At 38.2% G+C, this 23,982-nt stretch overlaps 1 protein-coding gene across 4 annotated transcripts in view; it reads right to left on the reverse strand.

The window, feature by feature from the left end:
- The window catches only part of LOC122563195 (copine-8-like), a 583,848-nt gene that overhangs the window by 454,445 nt on the left and 105,421 nt on the right, over positions 1–23,982 (reverse strand). For all 4 annotated transcript variants that reach the window (XM_043716737.1, XM_043716734.1, XM_043716735.1 and 1 more), the window contains one exon: positions 3,333–3,436. In XM_043716737.1, the coding sequence (XP_043572672.1) occupies positions 3,333–3,436 (104 nt within the window). The remainder of the gene's footprint in view (positions 1–3,332; positions 3,437–23,982) is intronic.

The following is a 23,982-nucleotide window of genomic DNA, read 5'->3' on the forward strand; positions in this document are numbered from 1 at the left end:
GTGAGGTCTATAATTGTGATATTTGGTCCTTTGTCTTGTTCATGACCATTCTCTTGTCTTTGTCAGAGAGCAAATACCCAGATTGTGGTGCTTTTCTTTGATGTGAACCCACACTCTCTCTACAATGGGAGACACACGCTTGCTCAGAAATATTCCAGCCAGTGTCTTCCTTGCAATAACAATGATGTGGAGGTGCCAGTCTTGTGTTGGGGTGGACAAGATCAGAAGTCACACAACATCAGGTTACAGTCAATAGGTTTATTTGAAATCACCAGCTTTCAGAGCACTGCCCCTTTGTCAGGTGAAGTTCACCTGGTGATGGAGCAGTGCTCTAAAAGCTTGTGATTTCAAATAAATCTATCGGACTGTAATATGATGTGTGACTCCTGACTTCAATAATCAAGAGAAACAAACACTCATGGAAGTTGAAGTAGTCTGATGTTTCTCCTTTGTTTTTGTACAAATTGTTCATGGGATCTGAATTATCATATAGAATCCTGTACTGTTCCTAGAAAGTCATGAAAATTCCATGGAGCTTAGTACACAAGGTAGGGCCAGCTCACTTCAAGGCTCCAGACAGAATTTCATCAATAAAGTTCCCAGAAGTGATCTTCATCTACTCAATGCCAGAAATAGATTCCTCCAGAGTTTGACTCTTGTCCAGTTCTGTGTGTGTGTCAGTTGTTGGAGGTGGCTAATGGTAGTATCATGGGTTGAACACTTATTGTTGAACAGCAACAACCATTCGGGACTGACACTTGCATCACTGCTCCTCAGGGTTTTTTTAGAATTTGAAATGCTGATCCATATGCAGATGTTAGTAACAAAAACATTCCATAATACTTCAGTAATCATTGATTGAGAAGATCCACAGTCGCTTCTCCTGTTTACAAAACGTTTAGATGCCATGAAGGGAACATTTCAATCTCCCATGTGCATCAATCTCCAGTGCAATAAAAGAGACAGCAACAACTAATGGTGGGTGCATCTCATTTACTGACTACACTAAAGTCTAGCCAATGATATCACAGAGCTAAAAATAAAGATTGCTGGAAAAGCTTAGCAGATCTGGCAGCATCTATGGAGAGAAAGCAGAGTTAATGTTTCTGGTCCAGTGACCCTTGTTTAAAACTGATTGTAGCTGGGAGAAGGTGGGTATCTATACTGCAGAAGGGGTGGGGGAGGGGGAAAGGAGTAAATGCTAGGTGGAAATGGAGCCCAGAGGGAGAGAGAGAGAGAGAGAGAGAGAGAAAGAGTTGAGCAGACAAAGGAATAAGTAAAGTTCAGCCTGGGAGAATGAATAGTTGCTAATGGGAACCATTAATGGCTGACAATGGGTTGACTGTGGTTGCAGCCTATGTGATGACAAGGCCTGTTGTATGGAGGCTGAGGTAAGGACATGGGAGAAGGTGCTCCAGCCCTAAAATTGTTGAACTCTATGTTGAGTCCAGAAGCAGATTTTAGAACTTCATTGAAGCGTACTTCTTTATTCTTCCACTGAATATCAGCATCATCAGCAAGGCCAGCAATTGTTGCCAATCTTGAATTGCTCTGAATAGAGTGATTTGCTGCAGCACGTCAGAGGTCAGTTTAAAGATAATACATTGTTGTGGATCTGGAGTCACATTTAGGCAGACCAGCAGATTTTTCTCTCTAAGAGACTTGGTGAACCAGATAGATTCTTACAATGATCAATAATAGCTGTCATGGTCACAACTGACTAGCGACTTACTGAATTTACAGTCCACTTATTGTCATGGTGGAAGTTCATCCACATCCTCAGATAATTATCCTGGGTCTCTGAATTACTAGCCCATTAGCATTACCAATATGCCACCAACTTTCCCAGTGTCACCTTTGCCAGCATTCTGGTGAGTTTTTCAATAAGTGTTATCCACCAAATATTTTGGATGTTGACGAGTACTACATGCAGTACTACTGGATTTTCCACTTGGCTGAGCCAGGTGAGCGTGTTGAGCTGGCCTTTTTGGATTTCTTTGTTATTGAGTTTTGAAAAGATTTGTAGCTCAGGTTGAGGTTCTGGATGTAGGTTTGCTCGCTGAGCTGGAAGGTTCATTGTTATTTTAATCAAACAATCCCCTGTACTTCTTGGTGCATAATACATTGACCTTGTTGATGGTATTCTATACTGCAGCTTGAATGTGTTCCCAGAGTTCTCCTAGAGTGGAATCAACAGTGAGGCCACTCTTGATATCTATCTCTCCGAGAAAGCTTTGTAGATTTCTGACTTGAAATTTCTTTGATGGGTTGTCTCTATGGCAGTTCCTATGTATAGGCTTGAAGTGAAATCTCAGCTTTCAGCAAATAAAATGGTAGTCTAGATGAGAGTCTACACTGGGCATGTTTCCTGATGAAGGGCTTTGCCTGAAACATTGATTTTCCTGCTCCTCAGATGCTGCCTGACCTACTCTGCTTTTCCAGCACTACATTTGACTCATGGCTCTAGCAATGCAAGGAAGATATAGCCAGCAATATGTTCTGTTGAGTTGTCTTGCTCTGAGATGTGGAGCTCACTCATGACCATTATATCAACATCTAGTCTGGTGCAAGTTAAAAATCACACAATACCAGGTTATAGTCCAACAAGTTTATTTGGAAGCACGAGCTTTTGGACCACTGCTCCTTCATCAGGTTAGGTTGTGGTTAATTTGTGGATCATCAGTACTGGTGCTTCTCTGCTGTATTACCTTAAATCCATGCTCCACTTCAACCAACTCCATCCTCATATCCATGTAATTGCCTTTATTTCAGTTAAGATATTAGTTTTAATCTCACATTTCTGGTCCTCAAACAGAGCAGTGCTTTCTGTCTCCTTTGTTTTCTGTTCATACCTTCCCAAAGTACCTATTATCAGTTCTCACAGGTGTTTTTTTTTCCTTTCACTCTGTGACTAATGAACAAGAATATACTTGGAAATCTGTTCAATGCACTTGGTTTTAATTATGTCCCTTTTGCATATCAAATAGAATTTAATTTAAATTCATTCTGCCTTGAGAGAAAAGCACACAAGCTGCAATTACTTGCTGATGCACCAAAGTAAGTTGTTTGCTCATGGAAAATGAACCAGTGTTTGAAAACAATGCAAATTTGAATTGCGCTATATTGCAGAAATGTTAACTGTACTTTTGGCAAAACAAATTGAATGTTGTGAATCAAATTTAATGAACACAAAGCAGAGGTTGTACTTTTTAAACAGAAACATTTCAATGATAGTTTGTGCTTTGGTTTCTAAATCACCAATTCGCCTATATTCCCTCTTAAGAGCTTGAGAAATATATTCATGCAACAGCAGTGAGTGAAGGACAACTTACAAATCAAATCGGAGATTTTGTCGTTCTTCAAAGAAGTAATCGAGAATGAACTTCCGTACAAAGTCGGGATTTAAGGTGTTGTCGATTACTTCTGTTCTTCCAAACTGCAAATAAATTAGAGAGTGTTAGCTTCCCTGTTCATATCAGATAAATTTTAAAAGCATTGCAGAGAAATTAATTGCTAAACTGGATGGTTTAATGGCTTCAACGCTGCCTTTGAATTCTGTGACCGTGGTTTGAATTCAGTTCAGACCACCTGATGATTATAACAGTACTGCAGGACATTAGGTTTTGACAGTTTCAATCCAGTTCATAGCAGGATAGACCTACAGCCCAAACTTCCCTTCAACACAGATAACCTAGCCAACTTATGCAAGCATTCTATGAGATTACTTGTATTGGGAAAAGTCAAAATGTCACATTGGGGCTGTGGTACGTACTTTTATGAGATGGCAGCTGAGCCATGTTATTACGATAGAGTAAAGGGAATATTACTTCATAACAGGGAGTATTATCCTTCAACTTTCATTGCTTGGTGTCAATAGTGGATGCTTGACATGTAGAATTCTATTTTCCAGCTCTAGTATCTCACGCCTAAATGACCAGAAAACAGTTAAAGGCAATAAATAGCGCAATACCCTAACTACCTGAAAAACTTTGACTTTTAAAATCATTACCAAGAAATTGAGACATGGACAAAAATGATTCACAATAAACAGAAATATTAAAGGATGAACCATCTCTGTTTCAGTTACTCTATTTAAGAATGAAATTTAATGCTCAACGTAAATGTTATTGCAGCCCACAGACCAATCACATCTTCTGTTTATACATTTGAAATAAAGCAGTGCATTTGGAGTGAAGGGCAAATGTTTCACCATGCCTTAAAATGGAGCTGTTGCACAAACTACTTTAAAGATAAAGACACTGATTACAAAAAGGCCATCTTGGACATCAGGATTGCTAAGTTGACAGGTCTTGTAAGACTTTCAAAATTACTTATACTATCTTAGAAGGCACAAATCTGGCAAAGTACATGTGCAAAGATGTTTTAGTGAGAAATTCAGAATATCAGTTTAACATTATACTTTCCATAGTTTCAGTTCAACTATTTGTGTTCAATGGATGGTATTTCCCTGTCCTAGAGAGAATAAGAACCAAAGTGTCTATTCATTATAATTAGCGAGCATTTCTAAATACAGCCAGCTAACTCTAATGTGCCAAAATAACAACACTCTGACCAGAGTTGACTTGTCTGGTTGAATTTAATTCATGAACTAAAAGTGAGAGTTAACCATTCCTTCAATACTTTCACGCAGTGTTCTCTCTAATTTTCTTACCGGCTGCACAAGCCTCTGAATCTGGTGAGCAGCAACGACTTCTGAAACTATGGGGACACTGCCTAAATGAGAACTCCCGAAATAAATATGTCATCCCCACCAACACATGGGAATAACTTGCCCCTAGAACTCACAGGCATCTTCAAAAGGTGCAAACCACTTCAACTGTCACTGAGTGGAGCACACAGAGGCCAAACACAGACAGCAGAAACAGCATGCAGAATACTGAGCGACCCACATACCCACCTCACCAAAACCTCCGGCCCTGCTTGTGGCAGAATCTACAATTCCAGGATTGGACTGTTGAGCCACTGCAGAACCCACTTCCCAGATTGGAAACAAATCATCCTCAACCCAGTGGCACTTCCAACGAGAAAGGACTAACTAATCATCACCATATTCTCATGTTGTACTGTGTCCTTTCTAAAATTGGTTTTCTTGTTTTTTGTTCCTGATGTGTACAAGATGAAATGTTTTAACTTCATGTCTCTTTTTAGCAACGTTTTTTACTAAGTAGCTTTTTTTAGCAAGGAACTCGTTAACAGACAATCTACTGTGAATAAATATTTATTAGTTTATAAGGAATAAAGGCACCTTCTGATCTATAGGAAAAATATCACTGGCTGTTAATGGTTTGTTCTTGAAGGAAAATCTGATAAAATCTGGGTCTTGGGAGAGCTTGTTCAAGAAATGTGGTAGTAAGAAGTCTTCAGGAGGATAATAATGTTTTACATTGGACTCTCAGCAATAGGCTTTTCAGAAACAAGAGGGAGATAAGCTGAGAAGCCATTTGCAAGCAGGTCTTCCCCCAGCTAAAATCAAAACAACCAACCAATCTTCAAATAAATGTTCAAACAGAAACTAGCTGTCTCCCCATCTTAAATTCAGCTATGTGTTTCCCCAGAACTAAATATAAGCAATCAGATTTAACTTTGAGATTTCCAAGAAATGTCTTGTTTTTTTAAAAAAAAAGTTTCACTGTTCATTATAACCTTCTAGCAATCCTTCTAAAAAGGAAACAATCTCTGTAATTTCACAAAACCTGCAATCAATCATTCTTCCACAATCCTTCAAATCTCAAGTAATCCTGCAAAGTATTCAGTATGAAGCCTTCATTAATTGAAAATGTTTGAAATACTCAGGTGAAAGGCACCATCTGTAGTGAGAAAGACAAAGCTTTATTCTTTCATTGTTCGTGATATAACTTTTGTATTCTGCACATTGTTTAATATCTTAAAGGATTTAATTTTGACCTATCTTGGTTTTCTTTTCCTCAATAGGAGTAACTGGATAGAAGTTGGTGATACATTTGAGCTTCAGCACAAAGCAGAAGTTGTCTCCAACCTTGAACCATTTTACAAAGGGAGAATGTCACTGTTTTTTTGTCTACAGCCAAGGAACAGTGTCCAACCTTGAAGATTTCACCCCTCATTTTATAATATTAAAAATGAGTGCCATGGGTACTCACTTAAATACTAAAATATAAAAAGAGCTGTTAATAGGCATGAAGTTGAATGATTGCAGTATTAATGGTTTATGATTTTGATTGGTCATAAACCATAGAAATGGAACTGAACGTGTTCAGGGATGAATTATTATTAAATGATAATTTACATGTAGACAAAGGCTAGCTAAAATATTTTCCACTTGACCACTGAGCCTTTCTGTTCCAGATTTTATTGTGCATAGCTTCCAGGGCCATAATCAAGTCAGCAGAAACAGCTTTAAGCATCATTTTCACCACTCATTAAATCATCTGAAACTTTATGTTGCAAGTTACCTTAGTATTTATTGATTGTTAACAATGTGATGCAATTGGTTCCTTTATATGTGCCTTCAAATGTATAATTTTTACTGTCGTGGATTATCTCTGAGTGTGTATTATGCTGTACAGAAAGCAAATAACCAGATAAAATATTTTAGAAAATTATAAAAATTCCTTCTTGAGCCCCAGAAACAACAAGGAAAAAGAAACCAGATTCACATTATTTTATACCATTCAGGGCATTCCAAGCCAATCAGTTTTGTGTGGGGAGTCTCAAATGAGCTTTCTATGCATAAACAATATGCAGCTCATAATCAGCATGTTTCTGACAGCGATACTCTCAGTTTTACACAGAAGCACAAGACTTTGGAGTAAACGTAGGTTGCTTGGCACTGAGGCTTGTCTGCTATTCGATAAGATCATGGATGACCAGGTTTCTTCTTGAATTTCCAGTCTGCCCCTACCACAAAGCATCAACTCACATACATGAAACATCCATCAAACTCAGCTTTGAATAAATGAAATGGACCACTATCCAATGTTTTTCCTCATCTCTACCTTTAAAAGGGAGACTGCATTCTTCAGCTGATGTTTCCCTAGTTCTAGTCTCCCCACAAGATAACATATTTTCCCAATCCCTACTCTTTTTCTCAGGATATTGTATACGTAAGTAGGATTTCCTCTCAGTAGGTAAAGGCCCAATCTTTACAGACCTTCTTCACAAAATACATCCTTCATTCCAGCAATGACTCCAGGTAATTTTCTCTGAACCGCTTCCAATGCAATTGCAGTAAACCTTTTACGAATGAGACCAGTAGTGTACTGATTATCAAGTATTCTGGTTGATCAAGAGATCCACATAAATCAGTGTAAAAAACAACACACTAAATAATAGAAATGCAGGGTAAGGAATATGCACATCACTGTTATACTTTACTGACAGCATAAATCAGTTAAATGATAACACAACTTTGCCTTAAATAAAGCTTATGGCAGAGAGCCTTCTCACTCACACCCTCAACTGACTACTCGGACATCACGGCAGATTACAGAATTTGAGAAGAAATTGACTCGAAATTGAATCAATTTTTGATATTGCATTTGATGAACAATTATAATTAGGTAAATTGAGGTAAACAGATTAAAAATCTGTAATAATTGGACAGAATAATAGAGTAAACTTCATGGTATTTGAGGTATATAATTTTTGCCAGTTTATCAAGCATGCCAGTTCCCAAGGTGTCAGTTAAAAAAAAGGTTGCTGTATATCATTTTCACAAATGAGACCAACAAAAAATGAGAGCTACTACTCCAGATACTCCATTGTACTCAGGCCCTTTGGAACTGCAGCAAAACTTTGTCATATTTGCAATTCAATTCTCTTGCAATTAACACTGCATGCCATCCAAATCTCATGCTGTTACTGCAAACTAACATTTTGCAACTAATCTAGCAGGAAACTCAGATGTCTGTGCACCATTCAGATCTCCATGCAAATACCATATTGCTCTTCTATTCTTCATGATATGGATGACTTCACATTTTTCCACATTGTAATCCATAATTACATGCTGTATTTATTTTTCTCTTGCATACTTTGTCCTATAGTGTAACTTTGATTAGGGGGGCTATAGATTATTCCCGCATGTGACATTTTACCTCTCTTGTTTCTTACCTCTATCCAAATTCATGTTCTATCTTGCAATTTTGGTGCTAAGTCCATCCCTCAATGCAGTACTAATGCCATCTTGAATTAACAGATCTACCCCACAAACAATTCCTTCGCTTCCTGTCATTATGAAAGGTTAGCTACCCTTCAATACCCAGGTCTCATCATGTCACTCTCATAGCAACTATATCATACATATTTATTTGCACCTATGCAAACAATTTAACCATTTTGTTAGAATGCTGTGCATAGCTACATGGTCGTTAACTCTATATTTTTGGTGTTATCTGCTAATGTACAATTACATTTGTTTTCTTTCTCTCTTCCTGGCGCACATTACTAATCATGATACAAGTTGCTATTTTGATCTACTTTGTTGTTTCCCTTTCATTTACCATATCTCCCCTTTTTAATCCTTCCCCACCTCCACTGTTTACATTAAAGCTCTTCAAAGTCTCAATTATAAGACTCACCAACACAATTGTAAAACATGGTCCAGCTGAAGATCCAAATCTTTCCTGGTCATACACTAATGTGTACAGGGACCACAATGACCAGATACACCATTTCACTTCAAGTGCACCTCCAGGCTAGAATAGTAGACCCAAGCACTGACACTGGACAAGCAATCTTTTGGACTCTTGCTCTCAACTACAGAGAACAGAATCAATTTCCCAGGCTACACTGTTCTCTACCACCAGTAAATTTCAATCTACTCATCCCACTAGAATGGCTTCCTGTTCCATGGGCCTTGGTCAGTCACCCAAACACCCTATAACCCCACACTAACTTTAAGCTGCAAGAACCTCAAACCTGTTGGGCAGTTTCAAGGGCTGAAGCCCTAGCCGTCTGCTTCTATTTTCTTGATCACCTGACATGTCTCATTCTTAGTCTCTGACTACTGACCAAATCAGAAGATCCTAACATAAGTGGTGTGAATGCCTTCTGAAACAAACTGTCACCCCTTCTTAATCTATCACAGTTTCTATAGCTCAGACTCTAGCTCATTAATTCAGAGCTGCAGCTTTTGAAATTACAGACACATGTTAGCCATGGATCACAGCAGCATGAACCTGTACCCATATACTATAGCTGTAACAAATTACCTGCCTTGCCATCTTTATTGTGTTAAATTAACTTGGAAACATGAATTATGTTATGTACAAGAATCAAAAACACTGTACCTTTAGTACAACTAGATGCCATTTTAGTCTAAAAGGTGTCCCATCTTGTTCCATGTGCAGACAAGTAATCTTTAGAATAACAGCCAATTGGTCAATAAGTCACTAGGCAGCCAGCAAGCTGTCCATTACTCAGTAAACTTTGTATATTGCATAATAGTAATATAAGGAACCATAGCCCAGACTATATATAAGTCTGAGTGGTTATATTAGTGTATATAGTTGGTAGTATTCAAATTTCAGAGACCTGTCTCAGTTAGAACCTGAGTTTCTGTAATGTGGGCTAACATTGTGGGTGGTTCCAGGTTCGATTCCAGCCTCGGGTGACTGTTTGTGTGGAGTTTGCACATTCTGCCCGTGTCTGCGTGGGTTTTCTCCGGGTACACCGGTTTCCTCCCACAATCCAAAGATGTGCAGGCCAGGTGAATTGGCCATTCTAAATTGCCCATAGGTTAGATGCGTTAGTCAGAGGGAAATGGGTCTCGGTGGGTTACTCTTCAGAGGGTCGGTGTGGACTTGTTGGGCTGAAGGGCCTGTTTACACACTGTAGGGAATCTAATCTATATAGAAAACCAAATCAACTTATAATTAGTAAAACCCACAATTAACAAGCTTCCCTGCCAGTAAAATAATATTAGTAATGTATTTTACTTATAATAGCGAGTAAAATAAATGCTTCAAAGAATTCTTATGATTTAAATTAATGTTTGACTTATAATCAGAGTCATACAGCATGGAAACAGACTCTTCAGTCTCATTCGTCCCTGCTGACCAGGTTTTCCCAAATGAAACTAGTCCCATTTGCCTCCATTTGGTCCATATCCCTCTAAACATTTTCTATACATTGCCCTCAGTAAAATTCCGTAATCTAGATAAATGAAAAGGGAAAATGTTGACCACTGAATTGACCACTTACCTTCTTTGCTGTTATGCCATGTGTTAGTTTTCTATGGAATGCTCTGAACCCACAGATTGATGTCCTGAGTATGTCTGACACTTGTTGGTGTCCCTAGGTTGATCTTCCACTTCTGGGAAACAAATTCAAGTTGTTTACAGCTCCTGAAGCTGTGAACATTGTAGAAAAAAAGGAGAACCTCTGTTGCCACCTTTTTCACCAACTCTGGCATGAACCAAGTTTCTAATTGTACACTTGGTCTACACTTCACTCAGTTTTCACACACTGCAAAGTTATTTAGATTTCTAAAGTATTTTCAGAGTGTTAATAAATGACAACACACCAGAATACAGCACCTGATCTTAGAAGTAAAATATATGGTTTGTCTGCACAAGCCAATCCTGTGTTATGAAGGAGGATATTGATATGAGGCATGTTTGGCATTTCTGAAGAGGTTAGGTTCAGAAGTCTCACTTAGCAATGCAGAGCCTGGGAATTGCACAACAAAGAAGCAGCAAGAACAGGAATTGGGTGGTGATCATTATTCTCAGAAGATTAATGTCAATGTGTTATCACATCTGAACTTTAGCTGAAGTTGTACTCCAGATCAGGTTTCAACAAATCTTCCAGTTAATGATACGTCAGCATTTTCAGCGAACTTTCACTGCTGTGCTTTCTATAGCAGTGTGATGAATGACGACAATTGGAAGGTTTAGAATTCTAACTATCAGCTCTGAGCAGCATTTCAAATGATTATCCAAGTGTAGTACAGCAGAAATGACAATCATGTTTAAATGCTGGAAATCTGGCTTATTCAATACAATGCTGGAAATCAGGCTTATTCCATGTCCTGACAGAAAATGTTCCGGAGCCACCCAGAAAATTGCTTTAAGAAAAATGGCCAAAAAAAAGGGCTGCCAGTCTCACACATCTCAAGAAGTGCAGTGAGCAATGCTTTAAGACTTTACAAGTATAAAGATGCAAAATGGAGGGAGAGACATACAGTAAGTACATAGAAAAGTCAACGCAACTTTCATTTTGAAAACTGAGCCATGACCTTCAAGTATTTTAAAATTTTCATCATCTTTCTAAAATTAGACATATAATTAAGCATAAACTCTATTGCATTTTGTTTACATAAGCTGGCTAGTTTTTTTGCATGAAATTAAACATTTTAAGATCTTAAATAATCTTTTATAAATCTCTAAATTTCATATCTTTAACAGAATCCCAACACATGTTCTTCAACAATTTAAAACAGAAGATTGTGAACTGAATGTATAACTCTCTAAAACAATATAACCTTTCTTGAATTTTATTTTCTCCTTTACCCATGAGAACTACATGTGTGTTTTTATGTTGTATTGGGTTCACCAAGGTCAGTAAAGGCATTGACGAATGAAATAGATTTCATAATCCTATTCAATCCCAGCATGTGATTAACATTAAAATCCAACCCTAATTACCATAAATTTCTATTGTAGCAATCTAAAATTCCATTGTAGCAATCTAAAATTCCATGTTCAACTGTAATTCATAATTAATAAATAACCAAACTGCTGTTGTAATTGGTGTTATTTATTTTGGCAACTAACAATGTGTATACATTTTTTGCATTTTCAGTATTGAAAATAGTGAGAGTCTACGACCAAAATGGTGTTTTATCTGACTTGTCAATGCTTGTATTCGCTCCCAAAACAGAAGAAAATGAGCATGGGCATTGTGATATTGAAGAATCTAATAAACATTGATCACAACTACCCATTATGTATGAACAATACATTCTTCTCCAACATTAAGCAATGACGTTATAACAGAGTAGCATGTTCCTACAAAAGAATCATGCTCCAAGTGGTCTAAGGTAAGATGGAGCTCTTTTAATCTTCAGGTCACATGTTATGATACAGTGATGATATTATTAATATAAGTGCATACACACCAGGTGATGTAACACAACAGCTATCATTTGAATGGTAATTTAAATAAAAAATGTTGCTTCAAGGCTTACAATAATATAAATTGAAATTGTTATGCAGGATTGTTCAGCATGCCATTTTTAAACATAAACTGGATAGTAGCACTCAGTACATTTGTTAAGTGATGAGTTTAATGATTTGTCCAATATCCTTGTTAAATATTCTTAAAGGGTATCAATTCTAAATTGTTAACGAGAACAACTTGTTCATGTAATATATCTAGCAATGCTACTATTAGAGATGTTAAGTTTATTTGATTATAAGAGAAAATGTGATGGGTCATAAAAGGTTGCTTAATAAAAGCTGCCTGGGTGAAGTGGCTGTTAAAGATGAAGGGGTTGTTTTGCTTAGAAAAAGGTGTAAGGTGTTCAGACTTAGATATAATGGCACCATCACCTGAATTTACAGCAGTGAGACTGCCAGAGTCCCAGGAAGGAGCTAAGATTATTAGGTAAACAGTTATATTTTAAATTGATCATTTACTTTGAAAGCAGAGCTAATTCGCTATCTTCATAGATCCAAGATCTATGTGTTTCACACTCCTTGGTAGATGAGCTTTGAGAAGGGGCTCCAAAGTCAATAAAGCAAATAGCTTGAGAGGCTTTTCTTAAAAAAAATGTTGGAACAATAGAAGGAACCTGAATGGGTGGGGTCAAGCTCCCATAGAACCAGGATTTGTAGTTTTAGTTTTCTCCAGTTGTTGGGGTCTTGAGGCTGGATGTGGAAGTTCTTATTCCTCTTTCTGTCACAGCTAAAAGCTGCAGTTCTCCTCCTTCTGCTAGAATTGTACGTGAAACAATTTATTATACTGAATTTGCCATTGCCAAGGGTGTGTTTAGGGGATGTTATCATATTGGAAATGTCAATTAGTAGAAGCTCCTTTAAATAAATAAATTTGTTAAGCATTTCAATAGATTTACAGTTCAGCCAATTTTGTTTCTTTTCATTTTGTCTGCACTTTAATTGCAGCATGAAAATAAAGTGTATTTTGCTAAAAGTCAAGTAGTTTGATTAATCAAATTGAATCTGAAATGCAACTCCTTATACTTACCTTTAAAATAAGAAAAAGTTAGGGACTGGGTTTTTTCTTCATATATTTTGAAGGGATTTGGTCTGGTCTGAAACAGTAGGGAGTGTCCTATAGACATCACTTAGGTATCAGGTTGCAGGCTCTGCTGAAGTATCATCAAAACTCCCACATAGTCCGTCTGAGAGGAACCAGGAGGGAGAAGCAGTTAGAAGCCAAACATCTTTCATTGTTCACTTTGTGAGAAAGTAGTGACAAATCCCACTCACATTAAAAAAAATTCAAGACGATTTAAAATAGGCTGAAAACTTCCCTTAACTCGAGAAGTAGGAATATTTTTGAGAGAAAACTCTCCCATTGAAAAATAGATCTACGGTTAAAGGTTCCTCACCTGGGAAAGAAAAATACCAAAATTTTACCCTTGGGAAAGGTGGATAATTTTCGACTGGCTCTGGGCAAATTAAATGTTTACTTCAGAAACATTATAAAATATAACTGGAAAGCAGGATTTTGGTTGTGTTACAAGTAAAAATGGGAATCCTCTTCAGTATCATCTACAATTAGTTACCTACAATTAGTTTTTCATATTGCTCCTGAGTAATGTTGCTCATCATAAGACTTTTACTTTAACAAGTCAGGCAGCATCCAAGGAGCAGGAGAATCGACGTTTCGGGCATGAGCCCAAAGAAGGGCTCATGCCCGAAACGTCGATTCTCCTGTTCCTTGGATGCTGCCTGACTTGCTGCGCTTTTCCAGCAATACATCTTCAGCTCTGATCTCCAGCATCTGCAGTCCTCGCTTTCTCCTTTTACTTTAACAAGCAAAGTAAGTGATATATTGTTATGTCATCCTTTCAGCTGGTAACTGGAAGTTCAAATGTCATCTTCCTGTAATGTATTGGTCCCTTTATGTATCATTATTATTAGTTATACTTGAAATATTTCCCTGTGGACAAGTCATACAGTAGATCACTAACTACAGAGTGATCTGAAGGACACAGGCGGGCAGTATTTAGTTCGGTTAATCGAATTCTGGATAATCGAATGTTGGATAATATAGTTTAGCCAAGTATCGGACCTTGTGATCTTGCCAGACAATCCAACATTCGGATAATCGAATGCCAATAATTGAGGCTCCTCTGTATATAAGCTATACAGTGTTCTTTATTGATATAATTTAGAATGCTATACGGGCTATTCAGGAAGCAAGCCATAGCATTGTCTGCCCCAGGGAATCGGCAAGTCTGTGTATTGTTATACACAAACAGATTTCTTTCCAAAAATGTTTACAATACACTATTCAAACTGCCCCTTCAGTATAGTGTTCAGTTATGTTGATCTCAAAAACTGATTTAAAAAATTAAATTATAACTTCCATTCTCAAAAGTTGATGAATATTTTTAAAAAGTGATAAGGGAGAGTAGAAAAACAAATTAGGATGTCAGGAGTATTTAACTTGTAATTCAATGTTTTGCTAAGATATTGGAGAGGTGAACAAATTAATACAAAATAAGCGCCACTTCTCCTTGGCTTTCTTTAGGAATATGCAAGCAGCTGAACTTTATGTCTTGCCGCTAGTGAATCTTCCTTCTCCCACGTCTTAAGGTGATATTTAATTTCTTTGTTTTTAATCATTTCAACACAGTGTAAATTTAAAAACAAGTGCTCATCATATCTTTCAAATGTAAAAAGTAATTAAATACCGACTGCATAATGCAAATCAAACCAATATTAAATAGCAAATGTTTTATTCCCAACCAATCCACATTGATTTTAGCCAACTGATTTTGAACAGAGTGTTACATTAAATGCTATAAGGATTAAAGTCTGGATCACAGGCACTGGAACAAATAGAAATCAGGTGCATTTATAATTACACAAGATTAAGCGCTAAATCCCATCAATTATACAGTTACTAATTATATGTCATCAGTTATCTCTGGTGTTTGAATTAATAGCTGGACTTGAAGCTGTTCAAATCTCACCAATTAATGTCACAGAAGTTCTAAGTATATCATATGGACTTTTAAATATGATCGGACACATAAAGTTAATGATCTGAATTTTGAAGGAACAATATTTATCAATTCAATTATATATTAGGACTTCTGCCGAAGAAACAGCAAAGAACATTGTGTGGGATGATGTCAGTGATTTGTTAACTGCTGTTAACTATTTCGGTGTGGGTGCTTGTTATAAACAAGATTCTTTCTGAAATGAGCAACACTAAACTGGCCTCCTACAATTGCATACTCTGAGAAGAATCAGGAGAGAATTCTGACAAGTAAAGGTCATAATAGTCCTGTAGGACCAAAGGGCTGTTCTCTCATTACAGTGAGATGAGTAGTGGTGATTTAACCTGAGGGTCACCTAAGGGGAAGAGTTAGGTTGCGAAGGAGAGTCCTTCATGGTAACCTCAGGCAGGGCTGATGCTGAAGAAACATGGTGACCCAGAAGCTGGGCTTCCTCACATACTCTAAAGATTTAACTCCATGTCCTTTTGTTTTGGCCAGGTTTCCTGCTAAGAAGTCAGCCATATTGACTTCTGATTGTGGATGTTGTAAATTTTAAATGAAAAGAGAAAATGATGGAGAAACTCAGCAGTTCTGCCAGCATCTGTGGAGACAGAGGCACAGTTAATGTTTTGAGTCCAATATGACTCTTTTGCAGAATGGGTAGAAGCTAGGAAATGATGACTTTTATGCTGTTAACAGAGGGAGAGGAGCAGTAGGAGAGAGTGGAACAATGGTGAGGATGCCGAGAGCAAATGACAGATGGAATACTAATGATGGAAGAGGAGTGATAGATGCATATGATTGGTGTAAATGTTAGGAAGAATGGGACTGGACTGCAAGGGCAAAACCAGAAAGATTGCTGCAATCAAGATGATGTCATCATACTTCCTGCTCTCATTCAGAATTGGAAAAAAAATCATCAGTTTTGCTTCTAATTTCTGTTCTTCTCTCACTTTCATTTGGTTAATCTCTGACTCTTCCTTCCCTTCCTTGACTTGACTGTCTCCATTTCTGGGGATAGGCTGTCTCCCAATATTCACCACAAATCAATGGACTCCAACAGTTACCTCAGCTCCATCTCTTCACATCCACCTTCCTGCTGGGCCTCCATTCCATTCTTACAGTTTCACCATCTAATCGTTTCTGGTGATGCCACCATCCACCGGGGTGCCTCAGACATATCCTCCTTTTTGCTTAGCTGAGAATTTAAAACCCTCATTGTGGTTGACGAGTTCTTCAGCTATATCTGATTCATCTCCCATAACAATAGGGTTACCCGTGTCCTCACACTTCACCCACCAATCTCCATATTCTAGTACAGAAACTCAGCTATTACTGCAAAACAGAAAAAACACTTTTGAATGGGAAGTAAATGCATTAGGAGGATACAGCATCAGAAATAAAATTAGCAGGAAAATTTAGTTTCAGGGAGTGGCAAAACAAAACACAGAATTGGACATCTTTGAAAAACAATTCTCAAGATACACAATGCAAATTAGATTTTAAATCAGAAACTGATCAAGTAAATACCATTACATACATTTGAGTATATAACTAATAATGTTATAGCTCATAAGTATGTAAATGAAGTGCCAGATACTTTGGAAGTAGTACTGAAAGTCCAGAATAATTATTTCAAGTTCAGGAGTAACAAAATGCTTGAAAGTGAAAGCATTATTCGAAGACTTTAGCATCTAAAGGAATCATTGGATGATTTCATTCATTATGTCTACAGATCAGTGAGAAATTTGACTATGGGTGATTTAATGTCAGAATTTGAGACAGATTGATGTCAGAACTGCTGATGACTCTTTGTTACATTGTTACGGTGAAAACAAGATTTAGCTCGAGGCAAAGCTATTTCAATGGTGAGTGAAGCAGAAGTCTGGAAGCAACACAGGTCAATCCTAACAGGGAAAGATGAGTCTTGGCCAAAGTTTCCTCTCAGCTGCATGGCGATGTTCTGCGCACAGCGATCAGAGTCAGCACATTGATGGTGTGATTGACTTCTGCCTCCAGGAATCACTACAGTGAAATGGGCTTCAGAGGCCTACACAGCTAGTTAAAAAAATTAACGGAAATGCTCATCTTGGTACAGAATAGTAGTGGAATCCATTCTGTTTTTAAAGTACAAAACCACAAAAGGAACACATGACAAACCAATACAATGAGCAGGACAGATATCATCAGCACCTTGAAACGAAGAAACCACAAAAAGATAGACTGTGCTTTATTTCTCACATAATAAGACACAATTTCAGAAAAGCAGAAAGTCAAATAGTTGTCCACGGAAAGAGGTTAATAACATACAAAAGTCTACAATGAAAGAAAGGCCTAAATTATTCCTTGGGTAACTAAGTGATCATGATCTTACTGTTTGAAAAAAACTGATTTTAAAGAGATTCAAGTTAGACATGTATGATCAGGAAGTGAGACATGATTGAAAATAAACCGTCGACAAACAACCCATATTGTAAATATTTGTTCCAGGGGCACAGCACTTATGATTAAATGTATGCTGCACTGGACTCTCCAATATGAGGGATGGCAAATAGTAGAAAACTTTGTGTACTTCATATAATCAATAATTCTCACTCAATTGGGAATGTAAATCTTGCCTTCCATTTTCTTCAAGAGATTAAACAGCAAAAGCAAAAGATCATCTTTGAACAGGTATACATTATTTAGGGCTGAAAATGTGTTGCTGGAAAAGCGCAGGGGGAGGGGAAATGAGGAAACTGGAGAAATCTGAGTTCATCCCTTGTGGTTGGAGGGTTCCCAGGCAGAAGATGAGACGCTCTTCCTCCAACCATCATGTTGCCATGGTCTGGCGATGGAGGAGTCCAAGGACCTGCATGTCCATTGGTGGAGTGGGAGGGGGAGTTAAAGTGTTGGGCTATGGGGTGGTTGGGTTAGGGATTTAGGGAAGCTCAATGTTCAATACAGCATCACCCCTGAAAAAAGATGATCAAATATTATGTCTTCATTCGCCCAGAAAGATTCTCGAATGAAATGTGTTAAGGAACCATTTGCAGAGATAACAAGAATGGGTTTCATTTCCTTGGTTATGAAAGCAACAAAGGTGCTCAGACATACTTACATGACCTGCACCTAATAGGTCCATCTGAATTTAGAGTTTAGTTAGATAATCTAAAATAAGTTTCACAAAACCATAATGCAAATGGTAGATTCTGGCCAATGTTATTGAAACAGCAATGAAGATAATTCAATATTTGGGAGTTTCATTTCAACAGACTATCATTTTGGACCATCCTTGCCCAAAGATTTTTCAATGAATTATGTCCAACCTTCAGCAAGGTTGTTAAGGAATCCTATGCCACATAGATTGACATTCCTCAACTGTTCCCACATGAATGATCAGAGAATGCATATCATCAAGAAAGCAGATACCAGCAGAAGGGCATACCCTTTACAACTGGTCTGAATTCTCCAAACAGTGTATACTTTTCTTAGGTCACGTCATCATCAGCAGTTGTATAATGGTGGGCCTGGCGGAGACTAAAACTATTAAAGGGATTTCCACTCAAGTTCATGACCTCCAAAGATCTTGAGGGATTCAGATAAAGATATATAGTTGATCATAATCTCTAGGGAATTTGGATTTTAAGGTAAAATAGAAGTGTGATTTCAGTTCTGGGAAGATTTGTTATTTAACCTATATTTTGCATCAATCTGTTCAGAGATGTTATTACACACCTCTGCAGCAGGTGGGACGTGAACCTGGGACTCCCAACCCAGGGATAGGAACTCTACCACTGCACACAAAAAAAGGTCAGAAAGTCATTTAGAACAGTGCAATAAGAACATTTCCAAGAACACCTCTGACTCCAGTTAAGTGCCTAACTGGAGTACTATGCTGGAAGTCAAGCCCTGCTATTCCTACAGTCATCGCAAAAGTTAACCATTCTTAAAGTGTGCAGAATTCCTTAGTTTACCTGACTTTTATACTCAGCTTAACTGAAAGAACAGATCGCTTTTCCATACTTAACAAAATTACTACTTATTACAAATAGACAGACTCTGGTCACAGGGAAAACATTGTGAACCACCAGCATATACCTCTACTCATTAAAACTATAACCCCCTTTACACACACATGGAGGGAGGAGAAACATGCATATTATGGATGGAGGGAAAACACTAGGAAAGCAGTCTGTGGTTCCTGTTCACTGCATTTGCTGAAATGACTTTTCGTTGGTCAGAACACTATTTCTCAATCTTCCTTCTCCAGATGCACTCAGTTGTGTGCAGGACGCACAGGGTAACTGGCTCCTACCTGTAAGGTCTCTGAAATGTCAAGTAAAAGACACAGCAACTGTTGAAGGAAAAACTAACTGGCTTTATTCAACTGAAACTTAAAGTGTCATTTTTCTTACAGAGAATAGAGCCAGCTCCTGTACTTGCAGAGATCTATCACATTGATGTGCCAAAGCTGATCAGCTATCTAGGAGCCAATTATATAGTTGTTAGAAGGCAGAAGGCTGTTGTCATCAATAATTGGTCACTGCTCCATAGATCAATGAGCGACTTGTTTTGCCAGCTGAATCTCTATTTGTACACAGCACTTGGCTTCAACCTGTCTGTGAACTACACTTGAACTACCACTTGAAAAAGCAACTGTGTAAACTGCAATTGCACTAAGAGTCAGATTATTTCCTTTCCAAAAAGTGCAGTAATCCTTTAACAATATTTGATTTTTAAAACATGTATTTTTCCCATTTCAGTACACAATTAAAAATAGAGAAAAATAAAAAGTCTTTATGGTGTCAATCAAAGAAGTGTTTGTAAAGTTGAACTTCCAGGATAGATAGAGAAAAATAGGCCAGGGTAAATAGTTTTTCAGTTCAGTTCAGTCTTAGGTTTCAGAACAGTTTCATTCTAGCAAAAAGATTACTTTCATGAAGTCGATGAGGTGAGAGAGTTTGGGTAGAAGTTTCCAAGTGTCAGAACTGAAAATATGTTTCAGGGCTCAGAGCTGGAAAGCAATCCATGCCCTCAGAACTGGAAAGAAGTCACTCAGCTATCAAAACTGTAAAGAGTCAGTTAAACAAGAAACTAAAGAGTTAGATAGGAGTTACACTTTACTGGTATTAAATATCTATGCAGGATATTGCTGGAAGAAAGTGAGAAACTTTATTTAGCTATTTATGTTAAAATACTTCTAAACTCTCAGCTATGAATTTTCCCTAATTATGAGTAAAAAACAAGTTTGGCTTTTCAAAAGAACATCGGCAGCCTCATGAGCAATAACTAATCACCACAGTAACAAATTGCAAAAAAAGCTAGGTTTTACTCTGGGATCTGATCACTTCAGTATTACCATCAGCTGGAATCATAACATGATCGTAAATGATTTGATAATTTTGTTTTGCCTCATCTGGTGAGCAATACGGAACCCTAGAGTAACAAGGATAGTGTTGAGTTCACACTCAAAGGATTAGAAACATGTTAATGCGCACAGATGACCTGGTCCATCACATTATTCCTTTCTTAACATATAGCAGTTATTGCTTCAGTTTAGGAGCGGTGCTCCTCAAAGAGTAACCAGATGGTTGTAGTAAACTAGTTTATTACACATCATCAATCAGATACCGAAACCGGATATGCAATGAGTGAGAAAGAGGTTCTCTTGGTTACATGGGCTTTCTAGATATTTTCAGACTATATCCTCTGTATTAAAGTGCTCATAGAAATGGATAACAAACCTCCAGTGTCTCTAATGAACTAGCAATAATGTCTCAAAGAATACAGATATGTTGTTTCTGTCTTGATATCAAGTGTATTCGTGAAATCGATACACACTCTGTTATGTGACCAGCAAGCCAAAATCAACTCAACCAAGTGCAGCTGTTTCAGAAGAGGGAACAGGGATGTTTCACCAGCCATTTGTATTGTGTTCAATCCTGGTCAGATTAAACGTTGATCAAATCAACCTTGTGTTTTAGCAACCAATAAAGAGTTAGTCCAAAGTGATCTCAAGAAGTATCACCATATTAACAAAATTCTAAAAGATAAACAATAAAAACAGCCTTCCATTGCCAGAATTCCAGCTGGAAACTTGAATGGAGCTGCAGACTTCATAATTAATGGACAGAACTCGCCTTTGCAAAACACTCCTTCACTAATTAAACATATTGAATGCAACATCTGGTGTAGTATCCATGGAAATTTTGTAAAACGTACTCCTTCCAAAAGAAAATGCCATTGTCAGTTCAGGGAAATGGCAAATTGCGTAAATAACTAATCAGATTGGTCCACGAACCACTGCTCTTTTGTTTCTGTTTTAGCTTGAGAAGTAATTAAGTTCTTGAGTCATTGTTACAACAGCTGCAGACTCAGTTTCATACCAAATGTAACATCAGGCTTATGTTGTTTTCTAGTCACCACAAAGTCCACATGACTATCACCAGCAAAAAGCAGTCATCAAACCTCCTATGGTGTAAGCAGCTGTGAGGCAAATCTAATGCTTCTTATTGTCATTCTAACTTGCCAAATGATCTGTGCCTGACTTAAGTGGGGACATCGATTTTTTATTCACTTCACAGCTGGAATTTGCTACATTCTGCTATTTGCCTGCATTTGTCACAAGCTTTCTGCTGTACTGATCTGATTTAGGATCTATGTTGGATCCTAACTCAATAGTAATGCGTTGCCAAAAAGCCTTCATTTTACTTTTGAATTTTCTTTTTTTTAACTTCACACCTGAAATCTGCAAATTGTAACTTTGGAATGGAATAAATAAATGTTCACGAATGGAAGAATTCCATTCATAGCAAGATGCTTTCGTCTGAAGAGCAGAATAAATGAAATTCTGATTCTCACTTCATCCACAGAAATCAGCACAAGCTGTACGTGCATCCCTTCGATGTTCTTTGCCGATCAGAATTGGTAACATGAATCCGCCAATCCCCCGCCACCCCAAACCCCACTCCACATACCACCATGACTATTAATGTCCATTTCCATTACATATGAAATATCTGAAACAGGATTGTATCGCACTGCCCCTCAAACTCTGGCACCACATTTAACGCTTAGCTGCACACCATTTCAGATGCAGCAAGCCAGGAACTTACACTGTTCTCTTAGGAAACCCAAACACCTCTGAAAGAAAAAGTAGTCCTTTGTTTTCCGGATAAGGATCTCAATGTCCTTCCAGGTGAATGGGACTCAAGGGAGGACCATGTTCTACCCTGTGAGCCACCAGAGGAAGCAAAGTCTCCAAATACAGCAGTCTGAACACAGATAATGGTCTGGGTCAGTGTTGTCTCCAAGTCAGACGGCATGCACAATAATGCAGGAAAACAGTTAATAGATTAGATTCCCTAAAGTGTAGAAACAGGCCCTTCGGTCCAACAAGTCCACACTGACCCTCTGAAAAGTAACCCACTTCCCTCTGACTAATGCACCTAGCACTATGGGCAATTTAGCATCGCCAATTCACCTGGCCTGCACATCTTTGGACTGTGGTAGGAAACTGGAGCACCCAGAGGAAACCCATGCAGACACAGGGAGAATGCGCAAACTCCACACAGATAGTCGCCCAAGGCTGGAATCGAACCGAGGGCCCTGGTGCTGGGAGGCAGCAGTGCTAACCACTGAGCCACCATGCTGCCCATATTCTGTATTGCATAAGATTCAGTGCTATCATCTTCTCTCTGCTGTCTCACACTCCTTGAACTCTGCTCATGCACACAAACTTTGCCAATGCTCATGGGCTCCCAACCTCACTGTTCCATGCAGCATCATCACTTAGCAGCACTTACCTCACTCATCCTCCACACTGCTCACCCTTCTCTGTGAGGTTTTGGTCTCCCACTTTAAGAAAGAATGTAAATGCTTTAGAAATGGTGCAGATGATTTTTACTGAGCCAGTTTCATCTGTGGAAACAGACTGGACATATTCTCACTGGATTTTAGAAGATCCAGGGTTGATCTGATTGAAGTTTAGAAAATGCTAATACTCTTTGGAGGGGTTTAAACTAATGCAGCAGGGGAATGGAAACCTGGATTGTAGTTCCAGTGAACAGGAGGTTGAGGGTAGTGAGGTCAGGGATAGGTTTACAAGGTCATGAGAGGGCACAGGCAATCAGGATGTTGGTTTGAAATGGGTGTACGTCAATGCCAGGAATATCCGGAATAAGGTGGGTGGTCTTGCAGTGTGGGTTGGTATCTGGGATTTCAATGTTGTGGCCATTTCAGAGACATGGCTAGAGGAGGGACAGGAATGGTTGTTGCAGATTCTGGGATTTAGATGTTTCAGTAAAAACAGAGAAGATGGTAAAAGTTGGTGGTAGTGGGGGAGGGGGGGGGGGGAATGTTGGCATTGTTAATCAAAGGTAGTATTACAACAGCTGAGATAACACTTGAGGACTCATCCACTGAGGTAGTTGGATTGAGGTTAGAAACAGGAAAGGAGAGATCACCCTATTGGGAGATTTCTAAAGGCCTCCAGGTTGTTCTAGAGATATAGATGAAAGGACAGCAAAGATGATTCTCAATAGGAGCAAGAGTAACAGGGTAGTTATTATGGGGGGACTTGAACTTCCCCAACACTGACTGGGAATGCCATAGTTCAAGTAGTTTTGATGGATCAGTTTTTGTTCAATGTGTGCAAGAGGATTTTCTGACACAGTATGTAGACAGGCCAACAAGGGGTGATGCCGTATTCGATTTGGTACTGGGGAATGAACCTGGACAGGTATTAGATTTGGAGGTAGCTGAGCACTTTGGCAATAGTGACCACAATTCGGTTATATTTA

The sequence above is a fragment of the Chiloscyllium plagiosum genome, chromosome 26 (assembly GCF_004010195.1).
Source record: "Chiloscyllium plagiosum isolate BGI_BamShark_2017 chromosome 26, ASM401019v2, whole genome shotgun sequence".
In the NCBI taxonomy this organism is placed as follows: Eukaryota; Metazoa; Chordata; class Chondrichthyes; order Orectolobiformes; family Hemiscylliidae; genus Chiloscyllium; species Chiloscyllium plagiosum.